The 16,656-nt window shown below is 38.1% G+C and overlaps 1 protein-coding gene across 1 annotated transcript in view; it reads left to right on the plus strand.

Annotated features, from left to right (window-relative positions):
- LOC101344022 (ATP-binding cassette sub-family A member 3-like) overlaps positions 1-16,656 on the plus strand; it is a 139,319-nt gene that overhangs the window by 25,087 nt on the left and 97,576 nt on the right. The window contains 2 exon segments of the mRNA XM_023728327.1: positions 4,769-4,885; positions 5,237-5,354. Of these exon segments, the coding sequence (XP_023584095.1) occupies positions 4,769-4,885; positions 5,237-5,354 (235 nt within the window).

The following is a 16,656-nucleotide window of genomic DNA, read 5'->3' on the forward strand; positions in this document are numbered from 1 at the left end:
GCTATTCCCTAATGATCTTCATGTGGTTTGACAACGATCTCCCCCAATCTCTCCTTGCTTCTCTATGCCTAATCTGCTCTTTTTATATCTTAAATGTGCTTGACTTCAAACATACCCTACACTGATACGGCCTCTTAACATAACAAAGAAAACCCATTCCCAAATGGGATTATAGTCATAGGGATACCAAAAAAAAAAAACCAAAGCCATTACCTTCAAGTTGATTCCAACTCACAGTGACTCTATAGGACAGAGTAGAACTGCCCCATAGGGTTTCTAAGAAGCAGCCGGTGGATGCGAACTGCCAACCTTTTGGTTAGTAGCTGAGCCCTTAACCACTGCACCACCAGGCTCCAGGGCACAATAGTCAGGCTGAATTGAGAGACAATGATTGAAGTTCAGAATGGCCAAGATAGTCTTTAGAGAGAAGTCAAAACTTGTGGCAAGATACCAGTACAGAGTGAGTGAATTCCTCTTTTTTTTTTTACTTTACACAGAGAGTGACTGTATTCAGGAAGTCAGCAATGTTGGCATAAGGAGAGGTAAAACTTTCATAGAAAAGCTATAAAAGTTTTGGTCAGAGGAACCAAGTTAAGGAGCCCTTCAGCACCCGGGGCCACTGGAGAATAAAGGGGGATCCCCAGAAAGGAGAGACCTAGAGAAAGGGAACCACTCAGTTATGTGCATAGTCTCAGTCCAGGTCACTGGTTGAGCTTTAAACCATGAATACATGGAACAAAATGAAAGCAGCTAGCAACTAAGGCTTAAAGAACCACAAGTGTGACAGTCTGCGATTTGGTTGAGTCAAGTTATTTACCTGCTAAAACAAAAATAACAATTGTGGTACCAAGATAACAAATTCCAAAGTCTGTACATATAACATTCCCAACACTCTGGATATGATACGAAATGTGACCCAATATTTAGGGAAAAGACAATCAACAGATGCCAATCCCTGGATGTCCCAGATAGTGAAGTTATCAAGTAAAGACTTCATGCCAGCTATTTAATTATGGTCCGTGGGGAAAAGGAATGCACATATGCAGTGAATGGAAAGATAGGAAAGTTTAGCACAGAAAGAAACACTCCTCTTTCTCCAACTGATAGAACAAGCAGAAAAATCAATGGAGAGGGAATTTTAGCAACACTCTCAATCACTTCAAGTTAAGTGATATTTGTACAGTATACCTGACAGTTGCAGAGTACCCACTGTTTTCAAGTGCACCAAGAAAGACCGGATACTTGAAATAATATAGAGTATGTTCTCTGATCACAATTGAAGTAAATTACAGCTTTTATAACGGTAAATATCTGGAAAACTCCCAAATATTTAGAAATTAAACCAATAATAGATTTCTGGGCCATAAATAGAGTGTCAGTAAGCTGGTGACCCAATTATTTTCTGCTTTGAATTTTTTGTTGATACCATGTGTTTTCAGTAATGGAAGCATTCTGAATCATTGTGTCTGAATTTTTGGTAGGTAGTATTGATTTTTTTTTCTTGCCCCCTCCCACAAGCCTACCATATTTAGTGGTACACATGATGTACCACTAATTATACCCCAGAGTCCCCACCAGAAATTTCTATTTTTCCTGCCAAAAATTCAGACACCTCATACAATACCCTGTAAAAACAGTAATTTGCAGCATACACCCATTTCTTCAGTTTCAAACAATCATAAAGGCCCCTGCCTTGCAGCAGCACACACTGTCAATGGTATAGCAGCTTCCCAATAAACCCCAAAGTCTGAAAAAGTTTATGGTTGCTATATGTACTACTGGACACAAAAGGGTTAATCCTTTCATAAATGAATTAATTTTTCTTTTAAATTTTTTGTTTATATAATGTTTTTTCATTAATGGAAAATATGCTGAATCATTGAGTGTGTGAATTTTTGGTAGGTCATATGGATTTTTTTCTGGCCTCATCCCAAAAATCCTATTCTCAGAGTTCAGAGGGACATATATATATATTCCTCTGATTCAACCCCCAGAGTCCAGAGGGACATATATGTCCCACATAAATTTTTTTCAAACTCCATACTTTACCTAAAAAAAAAAAAAAAAAATCAATTCAGCACCACCTCATACAATACCCTGTAAAAATAGTAATTTGTGGCACACTCCCATTTCTTCTGTTCCAAACAGTTATACAGGTCCCCGGCTGGTGGCAGCATGCACTAAAAAGCCACTTCCCAAAAAACCTGAGAGGCAGAAAATATAGGTTAGAGAACGTATATTCTATTACTCATGAAAGGGTCATTAACCAAGTTACTTGACTGTCTTAGTTATCTAGTGCCGCTGTATCAGAAATACCACAAGTGGGTGGCTTTAATGAACAGAAATTTATTTTCTCACAGTTCAGGAAGCTAGAAGTCTCCTAAATTTTGGCCCTCCAAAATTCATGTCCTTACCACGTGCAAAACACATTCACCCTGTCACATCATCCCAGAAGTCTTAAATCAACTCCAAGTCCAAAATCTCATCCTCTGTACCATCTAAATCAACTATGGGGGAGAATTTGGGTGTGTTTCATCCTGGGACAAAATTCCTTTCCGTTAGTGAACCTGTGAAATCTAGAATACAAGTTATCTGCTTTCAAAGTACAATTGTGGGACAAACACAAGATAAGACATTTCCATTACAAATGGGAGAAATCATGGGTGCCAAGCAAATCTTGAAAACAGTCCTCTTTATTCTCCAGGTACATCTAGGCAGTGGCCCCACCCTCTCGGCGCTGGGTATTGGCCATGCTTTCTGGATTCTGGGCGGAGGCCCCGCCTTTCATGTCCACTGGAATGACACCCCTGCGCCCTTGGCTTTGGGTGGCCCAATTCTCCTGGTCCACTCAAGTGGTGACCCCAGCTCCTCATCCCTAGGCAGCCCCATTGTCTTAACCCTTGGGCATGACATCCAGCCCCCTGAGCTATGGGTGTGAGCCCATTCTCCTGGCCCTTGGGTATGGCAGCCCTGAACCCTCACTATGGGTGTGAGCCCCATTCTCCTGGTCCACCTAAATGGCTGCCTCACCTTCTGGAACTAAGGTGGTAGCCTTGGCTCCAACCTTTGAAACCTAGGCAACCATGCTTCCCATGTTCCTTCCAACAGTTGTACTGATCTCTGAACTTTTCCCAGGATGGTCCTTTTCTTTTCTTGGAGGACAAAAGATGTTCTCATCCAAGTAGTTCAACTGGCCTGTTTCCCCTGACTACAGAATTCCAAGAGGCAGACAGCTTTCCTTCATTTCATCCTCTCTGTCCCCTTCAGTCTAAGCTGATGGGTTTTCTGCTGTGGTAATTGATTAGATACATCAGTCACAGGCTTAATCTCTGATTCAAGAGATTGTTTATTGTGTAGCCACATCTTTGATGAAAGTTCTAGGACACGTGTTCTTAGTTTGTACAATTTTCTAAACCTTTACATTCTGGTTTCATTTTGCACAGTTCATTTTTAAGTCCATCTCTTTCCTCCTGCATTCTACTGTAAGAGGCAAAGAGAAACCATGCTGCCTCTTTAAGATCTTGCTTAGAAATATCATCCAAATATCCATACTTACAAGTTCTACTTTCCACCAAATATTTGAACATTATTCAGATAAGTTTTTTGCCATTTCATAAAATAGATCACCTTCCCTCCAGTGTCCAATCACATGTTCATCATTTCCTTTTAGAACTTAACCAGAAGCACATTTAACATCCACATTTCTAGCAACATTGTGTTCATGTTGATATATATATTCTCTAAGATGTTATAAACTTTATAGCGCTCTTCACTTCTTTCTGAGCCCTCGCTAGAATTGCCTTTGACATCCATAATTCTACCAACAGTCTCTTCAAGGCAATCTAGGCTTTTACTGTTAACCACAAAAAACCCCAAACACATTGCTGTCAAGTCGATTCCAACTGATAGCGACCCAGTAGGACAGAGTAGAACTGCCCCGTAGGGTCTCCAAGGAGCAGATGGTGGATTCAGACTGCCAACCTTTTGGTTAGCAGCTGGTCTCTTAACCACGGCGCCAAGACTTTTATTATTAGTCACCTTAAAACTCTTCCAGCCTCCACCTGTTACCCAATTCCAAAACCACTTCCACATTTTAGGTATTTGTTAAAGCAGCACCCCATTCCAGGGACCAAATTCTCTCTTAGTTATCTAGTGCTGCTGTATCAGAAATACCACAAGTGTCCCCTTGTGGTATTCATTAATAAGCAGAAATTTATGTATTTATTAATAAACAGAAATTTATTTTCCCACAGTTTAGGAGGCCAGAAGTCCAAATTCAGGACATAAGCTCCAGGGGCAGGCTTTCTCTGTCTGTCAGCTCTCGGGGGAAAATCCTTGTCTCTTCAGGTTCTCTTCTCCGGTTCCTTGGCGGTCTTCGTGTGGCGTGGCATCTGTCTTCCCCATCTGTGCTTGCTTGCTCCTGTGCCTGATCTGCTCTTTTATATCTCAGAAGTGATTGGTTTAAGACATAGCTACACTTAACACATATTAATATAAGAAAGAAACCCTATTCCAAATTGAGATTACATCCACAGTTTACGATTTACAACACGTATTTTTTGGGGAAAAATTTTAATTCATAACATTGACATTCTGAGCCTTGGTTTCCTCTTCTATAAAATGAAAATGATAATATTTGTTATTTAACCCATTTTAGTTGTTGTGGAAATTAAATTAGATAATTATTGTGAATACATTTTGGAACCCTAAGGTATTATATGACTGTGTTGTTCTACATGATATTTGATTTGTGTTAACTCTCTCACAGGAATATCAGCTCATGATAGGACTCAGTAATTGGATGCTCTGGGCTGCCTATTTCATCACATTCTTCTGTTTGTATTTAATCGTCATCTTTTTTATGTGCATGACTTTCTTCGCCAAGGCAAGTATCTATTTGACTGCAGCATACTGCAGCTAAATTTTGAGAAGAAAACAGAAACATGCTATGGGCTGAATGGGGCTCACATTGCTAAGAGAATGAAAACGTGGCTTTCGTTGACTCCACTGAGGAAACTCAGAAGCTGCTTATTCTCAGCAAACAAAACTTTAAATTTAGATGGGTGGAGCTCTGTAAGAAATGAATTGTTTATTTAACTCTCCATCTCACTGGGAAGTGTCATCACCCTCTCTAGGACTATTAAAATATATTTAAGGATGTTTCACTTTTCCTCTTATGTTTTGCTGTGACATTGCTTAGAGTATGACTAAACTGGCTTCCTGGTTGTTTTGCTAGATTGAACCTGTTCCAATTCTCCAACACAGTGACCCATCTCTCATCTTCATCTTTTTGCTGTGTTTTGCCATTGCGTCAATACTCTTCACCTTTATGGTTAGCACATTCTTCAATAAAGGTGAGTCTAATCCTTCTCCTGTGAAACTCAGTGACTAAAAAAGTATTGTCTAAAAAAAGATTATATTTGGGAGCGCCTTCTAAACTTTATTTGCCACCTCATATACAGCTCTGTTTACATTCTAACTGGAAAGCCTGATATATGCATGTGAAATGATTTGGGAGGAAGTGAAGAGGTCAGTGAAAATTGATACAGCACAGGATGCATGAGAAAAAAGCATAAAAACCAAAATAGAATCATATTTAGGAGCTCTTTCTAACCTTTAGTTGCTGCATCATATATGGTAAATGTCTGTCCATACACCAGGAAGGCTCTTATGTATTCTCTGCGGAGGGATTGATGTCTTCCAATATATGAAAATTAGATGAGTGTGTGAAGAGGAAGAACACAAAAAAATAGCTTGACTGAAAGAGAGAGTCTTTTCATTTAATTACCACATCCTGATTGCATGTCTGCTGTATGTATGTGAAATGCAGTGCCTGCCCCCATAGAACTAACATTGACCTTAGGGACATGAATATCATATGCACAAAAAGTGATTTGAGGGGACATGAAGAGAACAATGAAAATTAATAGAGCACAGCATACACATGAAAAACAGGAATAAAATACTCCAACTTCAGACTGAGGTTGAGATAAACCTAAGAATGCTTCCTGAAGAGGTTGCTTTTGAGACACTTTTAAAGGATTGGAAGCAGGAGGTAGGGAGTCAAGTTATGGATGCAAGTATCCGTTCATTCATTTATTTAAATCTTTGGATCACTCACCTTGTGCTTGGGACACTATCTGATACGCAAAGGCTAATATGAGGGCTTACATACAAAGAGCAGGTGTGACCCGATAACTCCATTTCATCGGTATTTTTCTTTTTTCTCAGTACGTCGTCATGGATATTATTAGTTGATGGAGGGGGGGTTCCTCACAAGGCATAGGATCGTGCATACAACCTACAAGACAACAACAAAACAAAAAAGCAAACCCACGGATAGAGAAAAGTCGTGTTAACATGAGGCAGAATGTGATATAGTGAAGAGAAAAGTAAGATACGTACTTAAGAAAGCAAATAAATGTTTTCTTTTTCTAGCATTATGGCAGGCTAGATACTCTGGACATTTTTGTATATGTCTTTTGGTACATATGTGCAAGACTTTCACTGTGGTGCATATTTAGAAATTGAATTACTGGGTCATAGGGTTTGTGAATGTCTAACCTGACTAGGTCATGTCAAACACTTCTAAAGTGGTTCTACAAATTTATGGTCTCCCTGGAAGATGATGAAAGTTCCTATTGAGCCTTTTCAGTATTTGGGTTTAGCAAATTTTAATTTGTACCGAATTAGGAGTATAATGTTAGAGCAATATTTTAAAATTTTTATTGTGGTAAAATACATAAATACAATTTGCCATTTTTAAGTGTACAATTCAGTGACATAATTACATTTACAATGTTGCACAACCAAGACCACTATCTATTTCCAAATTTTTTATCACTCTAAACAGAAACTCACTTGTAGAAATTTAAATATGCATTTCCCTAATATTAGTGAAGCTGAGCATGTATTTTTATTAATGAGTCGTGTGTTTCCTCTTCTATAAAATTGAGTGTCCCTACTTTTATTTCTAATTTCAGTCACTTCAGTTTTCTCCCTTTTCTACTAGTCATTCAGGCTGTTGTTGCCTGATGAAGCCTGCAGTCATGTGTTTACTGACTTTTCCAAACTATATTTGCAGAGTGTGAATTCCAGTTGTGTGTAGTCACTGAAATTTCTGTTGTCTCTTCAGTCAGCCAGTGGCCTGACAGATCACACACACACACACACACACACACACACACACACACACACGCCCTTTAAGCCCCTGCTCAGGGAGAAGCCACTGTGGCTAGAGGGCTGAGATTGTGGTTATCATCTGCACTGGGCCTCAGGGCACCATCAGACTAACCCAAATATACAACCAGGCATGTGGAATACACTGAGGCCTGGACTTTGTAAACAGCCAAGCCCTGGTGAAAGCAGCTCAGGCAAGGATGACTGAGCAGGCAGACCTAAAAAGGGGCATTGTGTCACACTGTAGGCAGGACTGCATGGGTCCTGGGAGGAAGCAAATTCTGGAGCATGGTGAGGCCCCAGACTTTGTGAACAGCCAGGCCCAGCACAAGCACCATGGGCAGGGACACCTGAGCACACAGACCTAAGAAAAGACACTATGGCACACTGCAGGCCTGGGACCGAGTGGATACCAGTAGGGAATGAATGCATGGAGTGCAGTGAGGCCCAGACTGTGTGAACAGCCAGCCTCTAGTGAATGCAACTCGCGTTAGAATGACTTATCAGGATGACTTAAGAAAGAGCACCTTGGCACACTGCAGGCCTAGGACCACATGGATCCTATGAGGAAGCAGCATGTGAAGCACAGTGCAGCCTGGACTTTGTGAACAACCAGGCCCCAGTCAAGGCAACTGAGAAGCTGGACCTGGAGCAGAGCTGCTTGGCAAGGATAGCGCCAGTCTGAGTTCCTGGGCATGCAGTACTGGGACAGAGAGACCAAGTAAGCACAGTGTGGACCAAAACACCTCAGCAGTTGGATCTGGGGCAGAGGGGCTCAATGAGCATAGCACAGGCCAGAGTTCATGAACACCTGGGCCTGGGACAGAGACGCTTGGTGAGTGAAGAGTGAGCTGAGGTGCCTGGATAATCTGACATGGAATGGGGCGGCTTGGTGAGCATAGCGTGGGCTTGAGTTCCTGAACACTTAAGCCAGGGACAGAGAGAACTTGGTGATCACAGTGCGGCTCAGAGCACCTGAGCAAAAGACCTGGGATAGAAAAGTTCAGTGAGTACAACATGGACTGGGTTTCCTGTGGATTCCAAGAAGAAGCAGTGAGGTGAGCACAGAGTGGGTTGCAGTTTATGAACAGTGATGACACATAGTAAATTGACAACAGCTGCTGCTTCCAGGGTGGGAATCTGAGGCTGCTGTAGCACAGCCAGTGTTCCTGGAAGAGGAATCTTAGGGTACATCTGTGACAGCTGCAGCTCCTGGGTGGAGTTCTAGAGCCAGAGTTGCATGGCCGAGGGCACCAGGGGTGGTTTGTGGTGAGCCGTAAAAGACAGCCAGTATTCCCAAATGGGGGTTTGTGCTAGAGGGGCATAGCTGGTGTACCGGAGGGTGCTAGGAATTTGGTACTAGAGTAATATGGTCAATGTTCCTGATATCTTGAGGGGAGGCAGCCACAACAAGTGATACAAACCAGAGAGTTTGGTCCTGAAGTGGCCTCCAGCTCAAGGAACTAGAGGTGAAACAATGATGGCTGGCATCCCTGGGTAGGAAACTAATAGGAAACGGACAATAGCAGGTGCACCCAGATGAAGGGTTTGGAGTTGAAGCAAAGAACTGCAACCTCCAATAATTTAGAATAATAATAACAATGAAAAAGAAGAAGAGCAAACCCTAGAGAAGGGGAAGAACCTAATCTCCAGAGTTACCACAGTAAAATACTGTAATGTCTCAATTACAACCAACAATTACAAAGTATATATAAAGAGGCAGGAAAGACTGGCCCATGCAGAAGACCAAAATAAGGGGACAGAAACTGTCCCTGAGAAAGGACAGATAATGGAATCACTAAACAAAAACTTTAAAGCAGCAGTATTAAGCATGCTCAAAGAGTTAAAGGACACAGAAAAAGAACTAAAGGAAATCAGGAAAACAATCCAAGAACAAAACAAGAATTTCAGTAAAGAGATAGAAATTTAAAAAGCACACCAAATAGGAATACTGAAGCTGAAAAATAAGATAACAGAAATGAACAGTTGTCTGGAAGGGCTTAGGAGTAGATTTGAATTGGCAGAAGAAAGAATCAGTGAACTCAAAGATTGGACAATTGAGATTGTTCAGTCTGAGGAGTAAAAAGAAAAAAGAATGAAGAAAAAGAACCAAGTCTAAGATATGTGGAACACCATCAAATGGAATAATATATGTGTTATGGGAGTCCTGGAAGGAGAAGAGAGAAAGAAAGTTACAGAAAGATTATTTGAAGAACTAATGGCCAGAAACTTCCCAAATATGATGAAAGATGAGAACTTATACATCCAAGATGCTCAATGAATTTCACATCGGGTAAATCTGGATAGAGCCACACCAAGGCACATTGTAATCAAACTCTTAAAAACCAAGGGCAAAGAGAAAAATTTGAGGGCAGCTTGAGAAAAGCAAAGTTATCACATACAAAGAGTCTTCAATAAGATTAAGTGCCGATTCCTCTACAGAAACCATGCAGGCAAGAAGACAGTGGGATGACATTTAAAATGCTGAAAGAAAAGAACTTTCATCCAAGAATACTATATTTGGCAAAACTGTCATTCAAAAATGAGGGTGAAATTAAAATATTACCAGATAAACAAAAGCTGAAAAAATTTGTTACCACCAGACCAGCCCTACAAGAAATGCTAAAGAGTGTCCCCCAGAAGGAAAAGTAAGCACACTTGACAGTAACTTGAAGTTGTACTACTGGGGGGCGAGGATTACCATTAAAGGAAATGGCTTGACAAGTATAAAAGCTAGAATTAATGTATTGAAGTTTAGCAGATACAACAGATATGCCCTTCTTGTTACATAAGGGCAAAAGCATAAAAGATAAAAATTAAAAAAAATAAATATATGTGTATAATAGCAATAAAATAAAGTTAAATTTAAATTTCAGGGTATCTGAGATATAAAGATTTAATCAGTGATAACAACAACATAAACAGGGAGGGAGGAAGGAGTAGCATAGATATAGATTGTATGCTCCTTCCATTGGTATCAATATAAGCCAGATTGTTATAAATGTAAATTGTTAAATATAATCCTTATGATAACACAAAGGAAGTAAATGAAACAGCTATACACGAGAAAAGAAGTGGGGAAACAAAATGATTCTGCACACACATACACACAAATCTGTACATCAAAGTCAGCACTGGAGGAAAAGAGGGACAAAGAAAGTATAAGATATACAAAAAACAACAAAATGGCAGAAGTAAGTCCTTTATCAGTAATTACTGTGAACGTAAATGGATTAAATGCTTTAATGAAGAGACAGGCAGTGGCAGATTAGATTAAAAAAAAAAAAACAAAAAAACCATGACCCATCTGTATGCTGTGTACAAGAAACATACCTCAGACACTAATAAATTGAGAGTAAAAGGTTGGAAGAAAACATTCCATGCAAACAGTAATCAAAAGAGAGTAGTTGTGGCAATTTTAATATCAAACAAAATAGACTTTAAGTCAAAATCTACTATAAGAGACAGTTGACCCTGTATAGTGATTACAGGGTCAATTCATCAAGAAGACATAACTATTATAAATATTTATGTACCTAAACTCAGAGACCCAAAATTTATAAAGCAAACACAGAATTGAAGGAAGAAATAGATCTGTGGTAATAGTTGGAGACTTTAGTACACCACTTTCAATCATGGCTAGAACAGCTAGAAAGAAGATCAGTAAAGAGATAGAAAACTTGAACAACACTATTAACCAACTGGACCTAACAGACATATATAGAACACTCCATCCAACAACAGCACAATGTACATTCTACTCTAGTGCACATGGAACATTTTCCAGGATAGACTGCATCTTAGGACACAGAGTAAGTCTCAGATTTTAAAAGATTGAAATTATACAAAGTATCTTTTCTGATCATAATGGAATAAAGATAGAAATTAGTAACATAAGGAAAACTGGAAAATACACAAATATGTGGAAACTAAACACACTACTAAACAACAAATGGGTAAAAGAAGAAATTAAGAGAGAAATAGAAAAATATTTAGAGTCGAACAAGAATGAAGACACGACATACCAAAACTTATGGGATGCACTGAAAGCAGTACCCTGAGGGAAATTTATAGCAATTAATATCTATATTAAAAAAGAACAAAGATCCCAGATCAATAACTTAACTCTACAACTTGAGGAATTAAAAGGGAAGAACAAACTAAACCTAAGGCTACCAGAGGAAAGGAAGTAATAGAGGCCAGAGTAGAAATAAATGAAACAGAGAAGAGAAAAACAGTACAGAGAATCAGTGAAACCAGAAGTTAGTTTTTTGAAAAGATAATAAACTCGACAGATCTTTGACTAGACTGACAAAGAAAAAATTTGAAATGAAAGTGAGGACATTACAACCAACACTATAGAAATAAAGAAGATTGTAAGGGAATACTGTGAACAGTTGTACACCAACAAATTAGATAATTTAGAGGAAATAGATTTCTTGAAACACGTAAACTCTCTACATTGACTCAAGAAGAAATAATGGATCTCAATAGACCCATAACAAGTGAAGAGACTGAATCAGTAATTAAAAGCCTCCCAACAACAACAACAAAGTCCTGGACCAGATGGCTTCACTGGGGAATTCTACTAAACATTTATAGAAGAGGTGACCACAGTCCTGCTTAAACTTTTCTAAAAAATGGAAGAGAAGGGAACACGTCCTAACTCATCCTATGAGGTGAACATTGTCCTGCTACCAAAGCCATACAAGAACACCACAAGAAAAGAAAACTATAGACCAATATCCCAAATGAACATAGATACAAAAATACTTAACAAAATACTAGCAAAGCAAATGAAAAAAACATATTAAAAGGATTTTACACCACAATCAAGTGGAATTTGTCCCAAGAATGTAAGAGTGGTTCAACATTAGAAAATCAATTAGTGTAATACACCACATTAACAGAAGAAAAGAAGAGGAACCATATGGTTACGTCAGTCACAGAAAAGGCATTTGACAAAATTCAGTACTCTTTCTTGACAAACACACTCAGCACACTAGGCGTAGAAGGGAAATTCTTCAATATAATAAAGAGCATTTATGAAAAACCCACAACTAACATTATACTCAATGGAGAAAGACTGAGAGCCTTCTTAGTAAGAAGGCTATTCAATATTGTTCTGGAAGCTCTACGCAGAGCAATTAGGCTAGGAAAAATAACAATAATAATAAGGTATTCAAATCAGGAAGGAGGAAGTAAAACTATCCATTTTTGCAGATGACATGGAAGTTTAGGAAACATTGGCATTTTCAATAAACCAAACCCGTTGCTGTCAAAAATAATTACCTAGGAATACATTTAACAAGGAAGATGAAAAGACTTATACACAGAAAACTATAAAACATTACTGAAAGATGTTGAAGAAGACCTAAATAAATGGAAGCATATACCATGTTCATGGATCAGAAGGCTTAATATAGTTAAGATGTCAGTACTGTTGAAAGCAATCTATAGATTCAGTGCAATCTGCATCAATATTCCAACAGCCTTTGCAGAAATGGAAAAGCCAATCCTCAGATTTCTATGGAACAGGAGGGGACTCCAAATAACTAAAGCAATCTTAAAGAGTAAAGAAGGAGAACTCACATTTCCTGATTTCAAATTCCTACAAAGCTACAGTAATTAGGACAGCCTGGTACTGTATAATATATATTGTTGTTGTGTGCCCTTGAGTTAATTCAAACTCATAGCAGTCCTATGTGACAGAGTAGAACTGCCCCATAGGGTTTCTTTGGGAGCCCTGGTGGTGCAGTGGTTAAGAGCTCAGCTGCTAACCAAAAGGTTGGCAGTTTGAATCCACCAGCCGCTCCTTAGAAACCCTATGAGGCAGTTCTACCCTGCCTTTCAGGGTCGCTGTGAGTCAGAATTGACTCAATGGCAACAGGTTTGGTTTTTGTTTTTTTGGAATCTTTATGGGAGCAGATCGCGAGGTCTTTTCTCCTGTGGAACTGCTGATGGGTTTGAACCACTCCCCTTTAAGTTAGCAGCTGAACGCTTAACCATTGCACTACCAGGGTTCCTTAATATATATAGGCCAGTAGAATAGAATTGAAAGTCCAGAAATAAATCTGTGGTCAACTGATTTTCAACAAGGGTGCCAAGTCCATTCAGTGGGGAAGAAGGAATCTCTTTAGTAAATGGTGCTGGGAAAATGGGATTTTGACATGCAGAAGAATGAAACAGGATCCATGGCTCACACCATACACAAAAGCCAATTCAAAGTGGATTAAGGATCTAAATGTGAAAACTAAAACTGTAAAATTCTTAGAAGAAAATATAGGAGCGAGGCTGTGAGGCCTAGTTTTTAACAACAGATTATCAGATATAATAACAAAACTTGAGCAGCAAAAGAAAAAATAGATCAATGGGACCTCATAAAAATTAAATACTTTGCACACCAAAGGATTTTATCAAAAAAGTGCAGAGAATCTACAGATTGGGAGATAGTTTTCAAGAACCGTCTATCAGATAAGGACCTAATATCCACCACATTAACATATATATAACATAAGATACATATATCTTCTACAACTTAAAAACAAAAAGACAGACAACCCAATCAAAAAATGGACAAATGACCAGAAGAACTAGATGGTGCCCAGCTACCACCAGTGATCACCCTGACAGGGAACACAACAGAGTCCCTGACAGAGCAAGAGAAAAAGGTAGAGCAGAACTCAAATTCACATAAAAAGACCAGACTTAATGGTCTGACTGAGACTGGAGGAACCCCGGAAGCCATGGCCCCTGAATGCTCTGTTAACCCAGAACTAAAACCATTCCCGAAGCCCACTCTTCAGACAAAGATTAGACTGGACTATAAAACATAAAATAATACTCGTGAAGAGTGTGCTTCTTAGTTCAAGCAGATACACGAGACCAAATGGGTGGCTCCTGATAGGGGGCAGGATGAGAAAGCAGGAAGGGATAGGAGCCAGACCCGGTGGAAAGGGGGAGTGTGCTGTCACATTATAGGGATTGCAAGTAATGTCACATAACAATATGTATAAATTTTTGTATGAGAAATTGAGCTGTAAACTTTCATCTAAGGCACAATTTTAAAAAAAAGGAAAAAAAATGGACAAATGAATTAACACACAGCACATCAAAAAGAGGATTCAGATGGCCAACAAGCACATGAAAAGATGCTCAACATTGTTAGCCATTAGGGAGATGAGAATCAAAACCACTATAAGCTATCTCCTCACCCCCATTAGAATGATAATATTAAAAGGAATACAACAAATGCTGGTCAGGTTGTAGAGAAACTGGAACCTTCATCCATTGCTGGTGGGAATGTAAAATGGTACAACCATTGTGGGAAACAGTTTGGTGGGTCCTCAAAAAGTTGAACATGTAACTTCCATATGACCCAGCAATCCCAATCCTAGGTATATACCCAGAAGAAGTGAAAGCAGGAATACAAACAGAAACGTGAATACTAAAGTTCATTGCAGGACTTTTCACAATAGCCAAAAAATGGAAACAACCAAAATGTCTGTCAACAGATGAATGGATAAACAAAATAGTAAATACATATAATGGTATATTATGCACTGTAAAAAGAACCTTGAAAACATGCTGAGCAAAATAAGTCAGTTGCAAAAGGATGAATACTGTATTATTTCACTGATTTAAAATAAGCATATATATATACAGAAACCAAAGATCATTAATGGTTATATGGAGAGGGAGGTGGATGGAGGAAGCGGAAGTTTTTGTTTGGGGCAGGGGGCATTGAGTTTATGTTAATGGTGGTGGAATATATTGGGAAAGGATAACCGTGGCATAACATGAAAAATACAATCAATGTCATTGAATTGCAAATGTATAAGTTGTGCTGAGGAATATTTTGGTGTGTATATTTTCACCCAAAAAAAAGCCACAGTGCATTTTCTCTTACTGAAATTTAGCAGCTTTTTCTTCATTAAGCATTCTCCTCATTATTTTTTATTAGATTACTTTGTTCAGTTTTGCTAAGTTGTATTTTTTAAAGTTTATCTTCTTAGTGGGTTTTCAAATTCATTGATATAATGTTAGATTAATATGGTTCTTTTAATATTTTTAAAGTCTGTAGCATCTGTAGTGATACATCTTTTATTTCTTGTATTGGCTATTTGTGTCTTCTCTTTTTTTTTCCTTGATTGAATTCATGAATGTTTATTGGCTTTTCAGATAATCAGATCTTGTCTTTTTTGATCCTTGTGATTATGTTTGTTTTATACTTCATTAATTTCTGCTTTCATTTTTATTTTTTTCTTATATAAACTTTGTGTTTATTTGCTTTTTCTCCCTAACTTATGGTAATAGACATTTGGCTTATTTATTTTCAATATTTCATTTAATAAATGAATTTAAATCTGGACATTTCCTTCTTGTAAGTGTTTTGGCAGCATGCCACAAATTTTGATAAATAAGGTTTTGCTGTTTTTCCATGAAAATATTTTAGAATTTTTCTTGTGATTTCTTCTTGAACTTCAGAATTATTTAAGTGTGTGTTAATTTTCCAACATACTGGTTTTTTTCTTGATATTTTTTGGTTTCCAACTTAATTTAATTCCTTTGAAATTTGTTGGGACTTTGTGCTTTGTTTCTTAAAATAGATACTCCATATATACCTGAAACAAATGTGTATTATAAGGTTGTTTGGTATAGTAGCTATGTATGTCCATTAGGCCATGTTTGTTAATCTCGTTGTTCACTTTTCTACATTCTTACTGATTTTTTTTCTATTTCTTTCATCAGTTACCAAGAGAGATATGTTTAAATCTCCAGCTATGATTGTAGCTTTGTGCATTTCTTCTCAAAGTTCTGGGAATTTTTGCCTTATATATTTTGATGCTATGTTACTGATGTATTTTATATATTTCCTTGGTTAAATTTAACTCCCCGTTGACTCTGTGTGCATTTTTGTTTGTTTGCTTATGATTTAGGCTTAAAAAGGGAAAACAAACAAAAAACCACAACCATGCCCATTGTAAGTTCCTAGTTTATACACTCTCTTACTCACCTAGATGATTCTCTCACACCTCTACTTTCTCTTCAAACCTCCAAATATTGTCCTCTATCTACTCTGTGTTTCCTACTTTAATGAGGAAAATGGAAATATCAGAAATTTCCAATTACTGAGGGTATATACTCACATACTCTTTTTTTCATTCTCATATCTAAAGCCGAATTCTATTTACACACTGGATTCCATATACTCTCACCCATTCAAAGACATATTTTTCTAGTTCTTTGTCTTCTACAGAATCTTTTTTTTTTTAAATTTTTTAATTTTTATTTTTTGTTCTTTACTGGATTATTTACCATACAAATACGGTGTTATTTCTCCAAACTTAAGTAATGTCATGGTTTGAATTATGTCCCCCAAAAAATGTGTATATCAGTTTGGCTGGGCCATGATTCCTGGTACTGTGTGATTTCCCTATGTGTTATAAAACCTGCCTCTGTGATGTTAATGAGGGA

The sequence above is a fragment of the Trichechus manatus genome, unplaced genomic scaffold, assembly GCF_000243295.1.
Source record: "Trichechus manatus latirostris isolate Lorelei unplaced genomic scaffold, TriManLat1.0 scaffold00024, whole genome shotgun sequence".
Taxonomy (NCBI): domain Eukaryota; kingdom Metazoa; phylum Chordata; class Mammalia; order Sirenia; family Trichechidae; genus Trichechus; species Trichechus manatus.